Here is a 15,729-nt window from a genome sequence, read left to right on the forward strand (position 1 = left end):
ATGAGCCACCCATTTTCCTTGTTTGGCCGTGCAATAAACCTTTCTCTGCTCCAAATGCCAATGTTTCCGTTTATTTGACTTCACTGTACATGGGGCACACAAACTTGTGTTCAGTAACACTTTTACATAGGGCCATTAGAGAAAGCCCCCCCCCCCTTGAAAGAGTAACCTTTTAATAGAGACCTTTAGGATGGGGGAAAGATGGTGGCTAATATCTGGAGTGTATCCCAGGTAGAGGAAGTAATCAGTGTTAAGGTTCTGGGTGGTGGGGAGATGCCTGGGGCTTTTGAGGTCAGGCAACAGACAGAAGTGGAGTGAGTGGAGTAGTAGGAGCTGGGTTCAGAGGGATGGGGGTAGAGGTGGTAGGACCTTGTAGGGCATTGTCAAGACTTTGGATTTTGTTCTGGATGAAGGGGAGGTCATGGGAGGACTCCAAGCAGAGGAAGTCATGGGAGGACTCCAAGCAGAGGATCATAAATAAGCCTCTGGCTTATGTTTTAGAAGGGTCACTGACTGCTGTGCTGAGAAGTAGGATGGAAGCAAAGAGATCTCTTGGGAGGCTATTTCAAGAGAGATCTGGAAGGCAGAGACAGGAGTGGTAGCAGTAAAAGTGGTGAAGTGATTGGGTTCTGGATATATTTTAGAGGTTGAGTTAGGGGATTTGCTGATCAGCTATAGAATAAGAAAGAGAAGTTTAGAATAAGTGTAAGGTTTGTGACTTGAGAAGCTAGACAGAAGGAGTTGCCATTTACTGAAGTTGGAAAAATCTCTTTAGTTTCCAAATAACAATGGTTATGTGATCATGTAAATGAGAGAACTTGTGTGCTTGGGCAGGAAATTGTCTGGAGATGAGGCTGGAGAAAGCTGTCAGTTAAGAAGGCTGCAAGTTCAGTGTTCATCGAAAGGTATAATATGCCTTTTTAGAAAGAGATGGATGAAACTGTGGGATATAGCCATAGAAGAAACACATGGTCCATGTTTGGAGATAGTGGTAGTGGTTGTGGTGGTGATGGCAGAGACACTAAACAGAATAAGACCCAGTCTTGTAAATGATTTGGCTTTAATTCATATTCACTGATGGCAGAAGCCACAGTGTAATTGTGGTGGACTCTTCTGTTTTACTCATCCTGATAGTTGTAAAACAGCAAAAAATGGTTGGCGATGATCAATATAGAAGATAGATATAGATTTCTGGTGATGAGCATTTCTGTAGGACTGGTAATTTTGGAAGCTTTTCCCCAAGTCTGGATCAGACTTACAGTAGTTGTGTACACCGTTTGTTCTCTAGGACGCTTACATGTTTCCTGTGATAAACTGCTAGCAAAATTATTACTGAAATGCAAATCAAAACTACAATGAGGTATCATCTCATACCAGTCAGAATGGCCATCATCAAAATGTCTATAAATAATAAATGCTGTAGGGGGAGTGGAGGAAAGGGAACCCTCCTACACTGTTGGTGGTAATGTAAGTCAGTGTAGCCACTATAGAGAACAGTATGGAGGTTCCTTAAAAAACAGAAATAGAGTTATCATGATCCAGCAGTCCCACTCCTGGGCATATATACGGAAAAGACAAAAACTCTAATTTGAAAAGATACACGCACCCCAGTGTCCACAGCAGCACTGTTTACAATAGCCGAGACGTGGAAGCAACCTAAGTGTCCATTGACGGATGAATGGATAAAGAAGACGTGGTACATATATACAATGGAATAGTGTTACTCCGCCATAAAAAAGAATGAAATAATGCCATTTGCTGCAACATGGATGGACCTAGAGATTATCATACTAAGTGAAGTAAGTCAGATAAAGGCAGTTATCATATGATATCAATTATATATGGAATCTAAAAAATGATACAAATGAAGTTACTTACAAAACAGAAACAGACTCACTGACATAGAAAACAAACTTACCAAAGGGGAAAGGAGGTAGGAGGGATAAATTAGGAATTTGGGATTAACAAATACATCCTACTATATATAAAATAGGTAAACAACAAGGACATACTGTATAGCACAGGGAACTATATTCAATATCTTGTAATAATGTAATGGGACAGAATCTGATAAAGATTGTGTGTATATATACATATACGTGTGTGTGTGTGTATATGTATGTGTGTGTGTTTAACTGAATCACTTTGTTATACCTGAAACATTGTAAATCAACTATACTTCAATTAAAAAAAAAAAAAAACTGCTAGCAAGAGAGGTTGCTTACCTGTAAGAGTTAAGTTTGGTCCCTGTCTGTCTGACTTCCAAATTCAGTAATATGCAAATGCACCTTAACTGTTTTGTGGCTATTGGAACTAAAAGCGGTTAAGAAAACTAAAGGTAGGTAGTTTTGAGGAAAGCTAGTCTACCACAAATCAATGCTTGCCATCAGCGAATGAAGTACAGAGAATGTGTTTCAGTCCAGGATACTTTGTGGCTAGCGGTGTGCTAGGTGAGTATGTGACAAGGGAGTAGGGTCTGGCTCTCCAGGAGTCCACTGACTGCTTGGTGAGGGAAATTAGAAGTATTCAGAGCAAGTAGGACAAATGCAGGCTTAGATGTCCTTGAACATGAGTGAAAGTTGTAAAGACAACCTCTGTCTTTAGTTGAATTCCTTGTAGTGTGGAGACTTTGGAAGTTTGGAAAGCTTGGAAAACATTAAACTGAAATCATTCAGAGGGCAGTGTCCAAAGTGATATGTTGACTGTCTGCCTTAAGCTCCAGGGTCTGATGAAATGTTTTAAAGGGATCATGAGTGTTTGAATCAGGACAAAAAATGAAAAATAAATTACAAGGCTGTAGTGGACCATTTTGAGGAGCTCTGACTAACTGTAGAAAGGAAAGTAGAGCGACTGACAACACAGCAAATTTGGAAAAATGATATATTTAGAGAGAGCGCTGTTGAGAGTGTGATTTTGATGTGAGGAAGAAAATGGGATCCTGGAACATGGCGCAGTGCTTATGGGTTTTTCTGCTTATATTGTGTTGGGAACATTTGCAGCCCTCACAGTTCACTGCCTCGATTTTGCCAGATTTAAAATAATACTCCTCTCTTGGGGTTGTGATTCTGATTAAAAAACTCTGGCTTATGGACTAATAGCTGATGACTCTATATGTGATGACATGGATTTTCTTTTTTATTTGCCTACACTTTCTCCTTGACTTCCTTCTCTTTCTTCTACACTTGTTTCAGGTCTTTTATGGCTTTGTTGGAAATATGTAAGGAAATCACATAATTCCTCCTTAGGAATTATCTTCTTTCCTCTGCTTACTTTTTTCACCCTCTGTTAATTAGCAATACAACAAACTTCCCCAGAGAAATTAATTATAATTCCACAAGCTGAAAAATGTAACTTCGGGTGAAAAATAAGTAGCAGAAGTTGGTGAACCTTAAACAATAAATATTTGTATTTAATGCAGCTGCCACTAGTAATTAAGAGAAAATGACTAACTGAAATGGACCCTAACTCACTTGGTTATTCTGAGGGGTTCTTGGTGCACTTATGCGAGTAGTAGCGATTATGGGGCATTTTGTTGAATGTCTGTGACACATTGCCACCTTGTGGCTGCATGTTTTTCTTTCGCTGTAAAAGCAAATTTTTAATATTAAGTCCACATATTTTATTTTTTCCCTAGTATTTATACTTCCCTTGATAACAGAAGATTTGAGACATCTTAGAAGAATACATTTAATACAGGGCAGGAGAATTTAAGACAGTGCCCTTGTTATTTGAAGAGGCAGGCCAAAGTATTGAGGGGTAAAAATCCACAATGTCTGCAACTAACTCTCACTATAGGGGTGGTAGGGCAAAGAGAAAGGGGGGGGCGGGGAGAGAGAGAGAGAGAGAGAGAGGGAGGGAGGGAGGGAGATCGCCACTGGTCAAGGGAACGTGGTTTTTATTATACTAATCTTACAACTTTTCTGTTGTTTCAGATTTCCTTAAAATTTCCCCAAAATATTGACAGAAAAAAAAGAAAAAAAAAATGGGGGTAAGGGCATAAAATAGAGCTAAGAAGGAGGCAAAATTAACCTCTGCGTTGTGTAATGGACTGACTGCATTTGGACCCCTGGCTGGGTTCTGCGTTTTGTAGTAGCTGATGTGTTACTGTCCAAGGTGCCCTTGCTACATTTCATTGTCTGTAAGGTTTAAGGGCAAAGTGTCTAACATTAGACAGAAATTCGCTCTTGGAGGCCGTTCTAAGTAGGACACTGATGTAATGAACAGCAGCCCTAACAAATACTTCCAAAAGTACAATCTGCAATTCCTTTTCCCTGCTGATCAGGGCAGATCCTGGAGTGGATGCGCCTCTAGTTTGTTGAGGACCTCTCACTAAACTACTAAGTGGCAATGAAATACAGTAAAATACTGACTGGCAATGAATTTCAGATGGTACTGATTGACAAGTGCTTGAAATCCAGCTGTTCTGTGTTACTAATGAATACAGCTGAGCTTGGGGGAGAGTTGACATCATGTAACAGCTGAGTGAGCGTAGTCTATTTCATTTCAACTGGCTTGAGAGGAGTTACTCATAGGCAAGGTCAGATTTCTTTTTGTGCCATGGTTTTGAATATGCTGCATGGCATAGACAGACACATAGATGACTTCATCCATGAATTTCCTTTTCCTGTAAATACACCCATGAGAGTCTTAATCTGAAAAAATTCTGACAGGTATAAGCAGATGACCTTCTTCCTACCCAGGAAGACAAAACAAATCTCAGTGAAGCATCCCTAAAAATGCCTGGCTTTGAGCAGTGTTACCCAACTCTTGTTTGTTTTTAAATTTCTATGAAGCTGGCTCTCTTCTGTGGCAGTTGGAATATCCATGAATATTTTTTGTACTTCATTTTTATTCTTAATAACTATCTGGGTATATGCATGTGCACATTAATATTTTTGTCTTTAATAACTATCTAGACACATATACATGCATATACACCTACCTGAAGGAGAACATTTTAAAACATAGGGCCCTATTCAGGTATGAGAGGTTTTCTTCTGAAAGCAGGACAGATCTTGAAGTAAGTGTTGTGACACAAGGGATTCTTTTGTAGAAAGCTGTCTTTTGAAGTGACTTTGGTTTCTATGACTCTTGTGACAGGTTTTCTTTTAAAAAGCTATGAACTGGTATCAGGACATATTAATTTCCATTAAGGGCTGTGGTGCCTAGAAAGTTCCCTTCCCTACGTATATTTGTGAGCACCGAAAGCTTGTGAATTTTCTTTTGTGAACAACTAAAGTGATCTATGGATTCCCTGTAGAATCTGTAGAGCGATATTCTTCATTTTTTTTAGGAGGATCATGGCCCACAGAAAGACATATTTTACATAATGACTCTGGATACACACACATACATGTGTAACTTAACCATTTCATGAAATGATTCTTTTCCTTCCTTCATTGGACTCTGATAATTTCTGTTCTGCTGGTCACCATCTACTAAACTTGATTTCATGATCCACTGATACGCCACGACCCACTAATTCGCTTGAAAAACACAGCAGTGGAGGTTTTGCAGCAAGCCAGATACTCTTTCAGATGGAAGGCCCAACAGTGGAACCCTGAAGTCTCTATACCAGCCAAATTCAAAACAGTGTTAGGAGAGAGGGATTTAGAGAAGGAAAAGAGGGAAGAAAGTATGCCTGGTGGGGAGGGGTGTGGTGTCTTTCATTCTGGTTGAGAGCATCCCCAGGAAGTGATGTCGCTGTCCTTCTCTCTGCAGCTTGACCACATACTATCCCCTCCGCCCATGCCATTTCGGAAATGCAGCAACCCAGACGTGGCTTCCGGCCCTGGAAAGTCGCTGAAGTTTAAAAGACAGCTGAGTGAGGATGGAAGACAGCTGCGGCGGGGAAGCCTGGGGGGTGCTCTGACTGGTGAGTCGCATGGGTGACTTGTTTAAGAGAGGGGGTTACATTTATACAGTACAGTTGGCCCTCTGTATCCATGGGTTCCACATCCACAGATTCAACCGGCTACAGATGGAAAATATTAAAAAAAAAAAAAAATTCCGGAAAGTTCCCTAAAGCAAAACTTGAATTTGCCCTCTGCTGGCAACTAGCTGCACAGCATTTACGTTGTATTAGGTATTATGAGTAATCTAAAGATGACTTAAAGTATCCGGGAGTACATGCATAGTTGATAAACAAATACGGTGCCATTTTATATAAGGGACTTGAACATCTGTGAGAGTCCTGAAACCAATCCCCGTGGATAGGTGGGGACAACTGTAGGGTGTCCCCAATGACAGTGGAGTTCCCTGTGTGAAAACCAGCCCCTTAGAATGTACCTGCCCCTCCACAGACCATTTGGTACAATCTAATCCAATTCAGAGAGCCATTAAATTGAGGATTATATTAGTAAACTTTACTGAAGTATAATTTACATAAAATAAAACGTATCCATTCTAAGTGTACCTGTGGATGGGTTTTAGCAAATTTACACCCCAGTGTAATTACCACCAAAGTCAAGATATAACATGTTCCCTTGCCCCTTCTTTGGGCCCAGGCAACCCCAGAGCTGCTGTTCGTCACTATAGATTAGATTTATCTTAAGAATTTTATACTAATGGAATCATACATTGCATGCTTTTTTTGTGTCTGGCTTCTTTCGCTCAGTTTGTTTTTAAGATGCATCTATGTTGTTAGGTGTATCCGTAGTGTATGTTGAACCTCGTAAGAAACCGCCAAACTGTTTCCAAAATGGTACCATTTTACATTCCCACCAGCAACAGGTGAATGAACTAATTGCTCTGCATCCTTGGCCATCTGTGGTATTGCCAGTTTTTTAAAATTCTAGCCATTTAAATGGGTTAGTAGTCGTATCACTTTCTGTTTTTAATTTGTATTTTCTTGATGACTCAGTGATGTCAAACATCTTTTCATGTGCTCATTGGACATTCATATTTCTCCTTTTGTGAAGTGCTTGTTTAAATTTTTCACCCATTTTTAAATTGTGTTGTTAAAATTTAATTAATTAAAAAATTAAAATCTAGAAAATCTACAGATAACTTTTATTGGCTTGAAAGATGGCCAAATTAAAATAACTTAAAGCATGTTTTTTTAAAAAATAATTTCCCATATAAATTTTCATGTTATTAAACTTAATTGTAAATCACTAAAGGTTAGATTTCTATTTTTTCATTCTAAGAGCTTTTTCCTCTAAATATTTTAAAGAAACTTTATTGTTTTTTAACAGTAAAGTTTTCTCTTGTCTGCCAGTTCATAAATGACCTGGAAAACAAGTTGAGTTCTTCATTTTTTTGGAGAATTATGGATTTTGACTTTTTGGAGATGAAATTTCTGGGAGCAGAAATGCTTCTGTACCATGATCAGCACAGAGTCTAGAACATGTGACCCACTGTGGCACACTGCTGAGGTGTAGGGTGAAGCTGACTTTAGGCCAAGGGGAAAAAATTCATCAAAAAATTGCTGCACTTCATTAAAATTAGGGCAAATGTTCACACTTGAGTTTTACTGATGTTCTTTTAATGCTTGTTAGGACATCTTTCTTTGCTTTCATTTCTATAAATGCAGAATATTTGCATTTTTAAGTAGGAGATCCTAAAGATTTAGTCTAACCCTTAGTTTTTTAGCAGGGGAGATTAAATCTTAACGGTTAAAAGGCTCACCCCTTACTTACTAATTTCACTTAGGGAATTTACTTACTTTGGTTAAACTATTTTTGACCAATAGGTGGGGGGGAGTAATGGTTGCTCCAATTTTTGCTAAATCAGTTTACTTAAAACCTTAAAATAATGCAAAGGTATAGCTCTTGATGCAGATATATGACCAGAAACATGAAATTTGGCCTTTACCTTTAAAAAAAAAAAAAAAAAAAGCTGAACTTGATTCCCATTTCAAAATCTCAACAGCTCTAGCAATTCTAGCTAACCTTTTGCAATTTAGCTTGATATAAAATTATTTTAGTTAATTAATTTTTGGTCAGATAATTTTCAAAAATGTTTAATAGTCCTTAGGAGAGCTTTTTAAAAAAATCTCTTGAACATCAGCCTGTTTTAAAAAACAGTAGCTTGAAAGTGATTTTGGAATATGAAGAAAACAATCTTAGTTGGTCTTCTACATAGCTTAGCTGAGGATTTAATGAAGTAACACATACAAAGCAGTTAGCCCAGTAATGGTGGCTATTAGTATTGGTGCATAACAAATTGAATTTAGGATATTTGCAGTTTTTGGGTAACTTGGTCTTGTGAACATCAATTTGAAACCCTTATCAATTGAGTTTCTGCTTTGTGTCAGGCACTGTGCTAGTATCAGGTATTAGAGCAGAGAGAAGAAAGCATCATTTCTGATCATTAAGAAACATGGTTTCCGCTAGTTTTAGGCAACTGTAAATAATCACATATGATCTTCCCTTGGAATAGACCTTGTTGCTAAAGTTATGTCAAACTGGTTTTGACATCATAAGTTTGTGCCTGATAGTTTCTGTAACTTAAAGGCCAGCCGCCTTCCTATTGTTTAACTTTGTTTTATTGCAAGATTTGTTTTCCTTTAGCAGTTTTCTACTGTTTTCTTTGAAACAAAGACTATGTGAAGGCTTAATTTATATTTTGAAAATTTTGCCACCCAATTAGCCTTTATAAGTTTCACTAAACTCTTAGGTCTTTGAGAGGAAGGTCTGTGACCTTTTCATCTATTCATCCCTAATGGCAGCTGACACGAAGACTTTACTATGTGGCAGGCACAGCTTTTAGGGAATTACATTTATTGACTTATTTAATCCTTACAACATCTCTGTGCACTTAGGAGGGAGGCATTCTTATACCCATTTTACAGATGAGAACACTGAGGCACAGACAGGTTGAGTAAATTGCACAAGATCACGATGCTCAGAAACAGCAGAGCCAAGATTTGAACCCAGGTGTTGTGGCTCCACAGTCTGTACTTGTGGCCACTACACTGTGCCTAGCACAGCTGGTACCCAGTAGGTTTTCAATATATTCCAGCAGGATTAGTTCGAGTAATTTTTTTTTTTCCAATTAATTGGAAAATTTGTGCTCAGTTAATATCTGGGGCTGACTCAATCTGTATGGATCCTGGTCCATTAATTACAAAAGTAAATTAAAACTAGACAATTAAGACATAGTAAAAACTTTAAAATTTACATATTCCTTAATCCAGCCATTCTGTTCCTCAGATTTCATCACAAGGAAATAGTCGTGAGTATGTGTAGAGAATTAACTTTAGTTATGTTTAGAGCAGCACCATTTATAATAATTAAAATCGCATATTATCTAAAATCTAGATATCTGGCAAAAGAATACTGGTGAAACATAATATGTTATACACATAAAGTGGAAAACAATTATAAACATTAAATCATGTTGTGAAAAAATACATTTTAACATTGAAAACTCACAATATATTTTTAATGTGAAATCTCATTGTTGAATGGACTCATCTTTTCATAGGACTTAATATAATTGTAATTAAATAATTATATATTTAATGAGAGGAAGGAAAACAATTCCTGTCTACTAAAGAGTTTTCTCAAACTGGGATTATGGTTGACTTGGTCCCCTTTATAATTGGGCAAGTGAAGGTTGCTACATGGCCCTTTTTATACCCTGCAATTCAATCCATGAGTTACTTTTGCCCCTGAGTTTTTTTGTGGTATTAGGTGGTGTACCAGTTGACAACAATAATACTACATAACCACAAAGTTTCACTTTCAGACAACAATACATATTCCCTTTTTTCTCCTGTGGCTGCAGGTCACCTGGGTTTTGGGTTATTTAGCCTGGGCTCTGCTGTGATTGGTTCTAGGATGCAGTCTGGGTCTAGATCTGCTCCATGTGTCTCTCCTCTTCCTTGAGCCAGAAGCTACCCAAGGTATTATGTTCTCCTGGTAAGAGACAGGAGCAAGCGTGTGCACGTCCACCTGCACAGGCAGGTTTCAAGCCTCTGCCGGCACCATGTCTGCTAATTTTCCATTGGCCAAAGCAAGTCACATGGCCAAGCCCAGCATCAACGGGCAGAGGCATGCTCCACCCACCATAATACCTTGGCAAAGATGCAGATCTATAACACTCCCGGGGGGAAGCAAAGAATTGGCACCAATAATTCAGTCTGACATAGTTAGCTTTCATCTCTCTTTACAAACAGTCTTACAGAGTGAAAATATTTACATTTACCAATTTTTCAATTAAGAAAGTAATATGGAGCTTCCCTGGTGACGCAGTGGTTGAGAGTCCGCCTGCCGATGCAGGGGACACGGGTTCGTGCCCCGGCCCGGGAAGATCCCACATGCCGCGGAGCGGCTGGGCCCGTGAGCCATGGCCGCTGGGCCTGCGCGTCCGGAGCCTGTGCTCCGCAGCAGGAGAGGCCACAACAGTGAGAGGCCCGCGTACCGCAAAAAAAAAAAAAAAAGAAAAGAAAATAATATGTGTTCAATGTGGACAGTTCAGAAAATACAGAGCACCATAAAGGAAAAAGCTGTAAGCCCATAATTCTACCATGCAGAAACCCTTGATGGAACTTTTGACATTTTCTTCCTCAACTAAAATTGTGAATGACTAAGAGGATTAGATCAGAGGAAAACACAACCAGTACCTTTTACGCAGGGCTGGCATTTAAACAACAGACCTAGTGTTCACCATGCCCATCCCTGCCTGAATTTTTTTTTTTTCTTTTTTTGAAGCTGATGATGTTTTATATCTTCATGGCCTGCAGTTTGCTAAATAGGCTCCCAGAAGCATCGTGTAAACATTGACTGAGGTTTGGAGCTCCCTGATGAGAAATAGAAGCATTATTCAAATCATACGGATTCTTAAATCTGGGCCTAAGTGGTAATGTGCCTGACAGTTCACAGCAAGGAAGCTGCAGAATGAAGGGCAGAACCTCAGGATCTTGACTCCTGGCTTCTTGATATGCAAATGATTGCCCTAGGAGATATGGGGATATATGTATATGTATAGCTGATTCACTTTGCTATAAAGCAGAAACTAACACACCATTGTAAAGCAATTATACTCCAATAAAGATGTTAAAAAAAAAAATGATTGCGCTGAATCCTACTCCTGCATTCCACAGCTGTGATGTTTGTGTGTTGTAGTCCTAACACGCAGAAAATGAAGGAAGACTTCTTTTTCTTATGCAGAGAATTGTGTTTTTCAAAACATATTTGGGTTGTTTGGAATGTAAAACAAAGAGGAATCTTTGTATGTGTGTCACTTGCACACAATAATAGGAAGTCAACTTTGTAGACAGTATAAATTAGAACTTCTAAAACTGTTAGCATCGCTGTATCCTATCTGGGGGAAAAAGAGAGATTTTTCCTACTTGTTGGGGATAACATCTGAAAATTCAAAAAAACACATTTCAGAATGAATTTTACTTCAAGAGGGAAAGGAAAAACAAACCACACAATGCCAGAAAACATTCTTTTCTTTAAAATTAACTTGAAGGCTATTCTGTTTAAGTGCTGTGTAGAGTTTAATGGGTTTCTCATCCTAAAGGCCTCCTTAGCTTAGTAGGCAAGTCTGACAGAATTTAGATTAAAGCAAATTTACGTGAAACATAACTATGTTATAGGTAGCCTTGGTATTCAGTAAATATTGCACCTGAATACTCTCGTATATGCTCTGGATTTCTTCATGTTTGTAATACCATCAAAAGAATGCCTATGTAAAAATGGTGTGTATTAGGATAATACCACGTGCTAGAGCGAGCAAACCAAAAAATTTCTGGGGCTTAACACAGTTGTCACATATTTCTAGCTCATGTAAGTGTTTTGGGTTATGAGGCAGCTCTCTCCCTCCTGGTGAGTTAGGGACCCGCATTCCTTCCACCTTCTGCTCTGGCTCTTATTTACGGCCTCCACACTCTGCTTCCAGCTGGTAGAAGTGGACAGAGAAGAAAAACTTCCTAAAAGTCCCATCCTGGAAGAGACACACTTTATTTCCATTCGCATTTGTTTGGCAAGATCCTCTCACATGGTCAAAGCCAAATTCAAGGCTGGTGCTACTGTTGGGGGAGTGCTAGGAAGTATGGTTCCTGCTGGACTGTGGCCTCTGAGTCCAGCTACACAAGAGGCAAGGGAAATATGGCATTTACAAAATCAGGGAAGACTGAGAAATAGGTTTTAATAAAGAAATTGGGTGTGATTAGTTTTCAGTATGTTAGGTCTGAAATGCCTGTGGGGCATGTTAAATCAGAATGTCCAGGGAGGAACTGTGCAGTAACAGAAGCAAGAGGCATATTTTGAGAAGGAAAGGATTGGCTTCATCTAAGAGAATAAGATGAGGACATCTTAAGAAGTTGCCATTGGATTCAACAGTGTAAGTCACTGGAAACCTTGAGGAGGAAGGTGCTGAAGTGTGGATGGCAGCTAGAGTGAACTGGCTTAGGAGCAAACAGTAATGAAGGACTTTGAGGTAGCTGATGTGTTGATGAGAGCGTAGATAGCTCTTCTGAGAAGTTGTTCAGTTAGAAGAGACTCGAGAAAACAAGTGTGAGCTGGAAGGGGTCAGAGGGGACCACTGTAATGTGGGAACCAGGCAAGCATGTTTGTAAGGTGTTGAGGATGGTTCAGAAGAAAGAGATGATAACCAGAGAAGTCAAGTGCTGTGGAAGCACCTGGCAGGGTATCCGGAGCACATGTCAAATGGTTGGCCTTTGTAGGGAGAGAGGTACTTCCTTCATTGTAACAGGAAGGAGGAGAAAATGGATGCAAAAGCAGGTAGTTTAGGTACATCTATACCATGAAATACTACTCAGCAATAAAAAGGAACAAACTACCAATTGTCTACTGAAAAAAAAAAAAAAAGCACAACCTAGAAGTTGAGAACTATGTTTTATTCGGTGGACTTGCTGAGGACTTAAACCTGGGAGGCAGCCTGTCAGATGGCTCTGAGGAACTGCTGGGAGGAGGTAAGGAAGAAGCCAGGATATTTAAGAGTTTTCGGAAACAACGGCAACAAAAACAGGTAGTAGGGACATTCAAAGATTACTGTTAGTTAAAGAAAAGCACACATCTCAAGTTAATGAATTTAGCGCTTTTCTTTTCGGTGTATGGGAAGATGCAAGAGTCTGGACTCTGAAATCATTCCTTTGATATGCACCTTCACTATCTTGGGCCAGAATCCTGCTTTTCTCCACCCTGAATGCCCTCAGGGTACACAGTTGGGAGGCAGCTGCAGTGGCTGCTGGCTTGGTGGCTGCACCATCCTTTGTTTACTGATACGGCAGGTGATGCACGTGACAACCTGGGTGAATCTCCAAAGAATTAGGCTGAGTTAGAAAACAAAAACAAAACAAAAAAAAAACCCCAAGAGGTTACATGCTGTGTAATTCCATTTCTATATCATATTCTTGAAATGACAAAATTATAGAAGTAGAGAACTGATGAGTGGTTGTCAGGACTTCAGGAGGAGGACCTGGGAAGGAAGTAGGTGTGGCTATGAGCGGGCAACATGAGGGATTCTGCAATGGTGGAAATGTTCTATATCTTGACTGTAGCAGTGTCATTATCGGGGTTGTGATTGTACACCATAGTTTTGTAAGATGTTGGCATTGAGGGACACTGGGTAAAGGATACCTGGATCTCTCTGCATTATTTCTTACAACTGCATGCGAACCCACAGTTACTTCAAAATAAGTTTAATTTTAAAATATTCCCTTTCCAGATCAGTGATTTTAATAAATTTTCTTTTCATAAAAAAGCAGGTGGTTTAATTGATTTAGTGGCTTCACTTCTCTGCGTTATGAGATATCTGTGTGGGCTTCGGGAGGGTTCTATGGGAATTGACTAGAGAAGGAAGTCTGAAATGTTCTTAGAGAACAGGAAGGCAGACTATAAATGTAGTAGGGTTTCTTGGAAGCACTGACAGCCCATTCAAGGTCTGTGATCATGAATTGAAAGTGAAGTCAGTGTACATGTTTGAGGGAAATGTTAAGACACCAGGGAAATTTGTGAACTGGGAACATCAGTTCCACAGAATATAGCAGAGGGACCTGGTCCAGGGTCACTCAGGAGAGCCGTGGGGAGGGTGGAGCTGAGCTGTGTAAGAGTCAGGGGGTTTTGGTGCCCAGCGTGGGATTCTCCAGGGGTAGAGCCAAAGCCCATGAGAGCTTGGAAGTGTGGTGGGACTGTGGACCGAGCAGTGGGTGGGCTGTTCGACTTAACCAGCCCATGAAGGATGACCGATAAGTTCATATTTTGAAATCTGGCAAGTTTTAAAACTCTTAAAAGGTAAAGGTCTTTACAGTTGTCGTAAAGACAGTGATGCTGTCAGCTTGGATTCTTGGCTTTTGGCCAACAGGAAAAAGAACCTAGATAATTCGAACTTAGGGTTTTACTGGCTTAAAAACATCCGGCTTCTATTTGTTTTACTGTTTCTCAATACTTACAGATTTTCTATGCTGAGGGCATATAACTGGGGGCAGGAATTCTTTTACGTGGCTTTAGTGTTGTTTTAGAACTTGTAACATCGTGTACTTCCTCCACAGTGGTTTATGAGTCTGGAGAGTGTCTCTACCTATTTTTTCTGAGTCACCAAGCGATCAAGAGGCAAATAAATCCACGAGCATCTTCTTTCTGGTGAAGGTGCATGATTTTAAGTAGCCTTTAAACCCACTTGCTGTCTTCACTGTTCCTATGTCAGCTTAAGTCTGGATATTTTGTTTGCTCTCTAGGTGTTCTAATTAGAAGATGGCAATGTAGATGTATTTTGTTGGCCTTTGTAGTATCTCCTTGTCAGGGTGGGAAGATCTCCTGAGACTCCGCCTTAATGGGGCATGCAGCTGCTAGCCAGCTTCTTTGGCAGATGCTGCCTCCCAGTGGCTGTCTGTCCGGGGGCCCTCTGCTGTAGCTCATGGCCCATGCAGATGGCTTACCCATGAGTCATTGCTCCCACTGACGGGGGAGCATCACTTGGTGGTTCCCAGGCCCCTGGTCACCTGCTGCTTGGGAATTGTCAAGTGGCCACCTTGTTCAGAGCCGGGCTGCAGAGTCCTCTTTGAAGCTCAAATCTCTCCTTCAGACATTTGGCACCAATGAAATCATCCCAGGAGGTGATGTCAGGCATGAGAGGAGAATCAAGGAAAGAGTCTAAATGAAAACATGAGGACTGGAATGTGCTGCCCTTATACTGTGAGTCAGATGAGAGACTGGGCTGTTTGCTTTGATGTGTGCATGAGCTCCAGAGAGTGCTGGGAGCCGTGCTACATCAGCGAGAACGGCTCTTCAGAAATCCGTTTTTCAGTTCTGTACCAGATAGAATTTGAAGGATTTAAAATTAGTCCTGAGTGTTCATTAAGAAGATGTTGTTGCTGGAAGACCTGATTTAAGTTTCTTGAAGCACCTTCTGCGAGGTAAAAGGTAACTTGGGCCTTAAATCATTGTGATACAGAATATCAAGATTGCTAGGGTAGGAACATCAGTTGCATACTGAGATACAGCTAAACCATTATCACCTACAAGATAAGTTGGCTTCTTGACCTTAGGCTGGGTTATGTTGGATGTGATCAAACCCAGTGACTGAAATTCTTCCAAGTACCCCAAAGAAGAGAGTGTCTAGTGGTCATTTAAAGTTTTTGCTGGCATTATTTTAAAGGTTGTATGTGTCCAAATATATAAGGAAGTTCTCTATACCGATTAGGCTAAAGAAGAAACTTAATAGAAACAAACCAAAGATGTATGAATATTAGGATCCCCAAAACAGTTTTTGTCGGGGCTTCCCTGGTGGCGCAGTGGTTCAGGGTCCGCCTGC

General features: G+C 40.0%; 1 protein-coding gene across 7 annotated transcripts in view; it reads left to right on the top strand.

Annotated features, from left to right (window-relative positions):
* Nucleotides 1-15,729, top strand: part of MAST4 (microtubule associated serine/threonine kinase family member 4) — a 567,949-nt gene that overhangs the window by 166,843 nt on the left and 385,377 nt on the right. For all 7 annotated transcript variants that reach the window (XM_060295831.1, XM_060295835.1, XM_060295832.1 and 4 more), the window contains exon 2: nucleotides 5,722-5,875. In XM_060295831.1, the coding sequence (XP_060151814.1) occupies nucleotides 5,722-5,875 (154 nt within the window). The remainder of the gene's footprint in view (nucleotides 1-5,721; nucleotides 5,876-15,729) is intronic.

Source organism: Globicephala melas, chromosome 3, assembly GCF_963455315.2.
Source record: "Globicephala melas chromosome 3, mGloMel1.2, whole genome shotgun sequence".
Classification (NCBI taxonomy): domain Eukaryota; kingdom Metazoa; phylum Chordata; class Mammalia; order Artiodactyla; family Delphinidae; genus Globicephala; species Globicephala melas.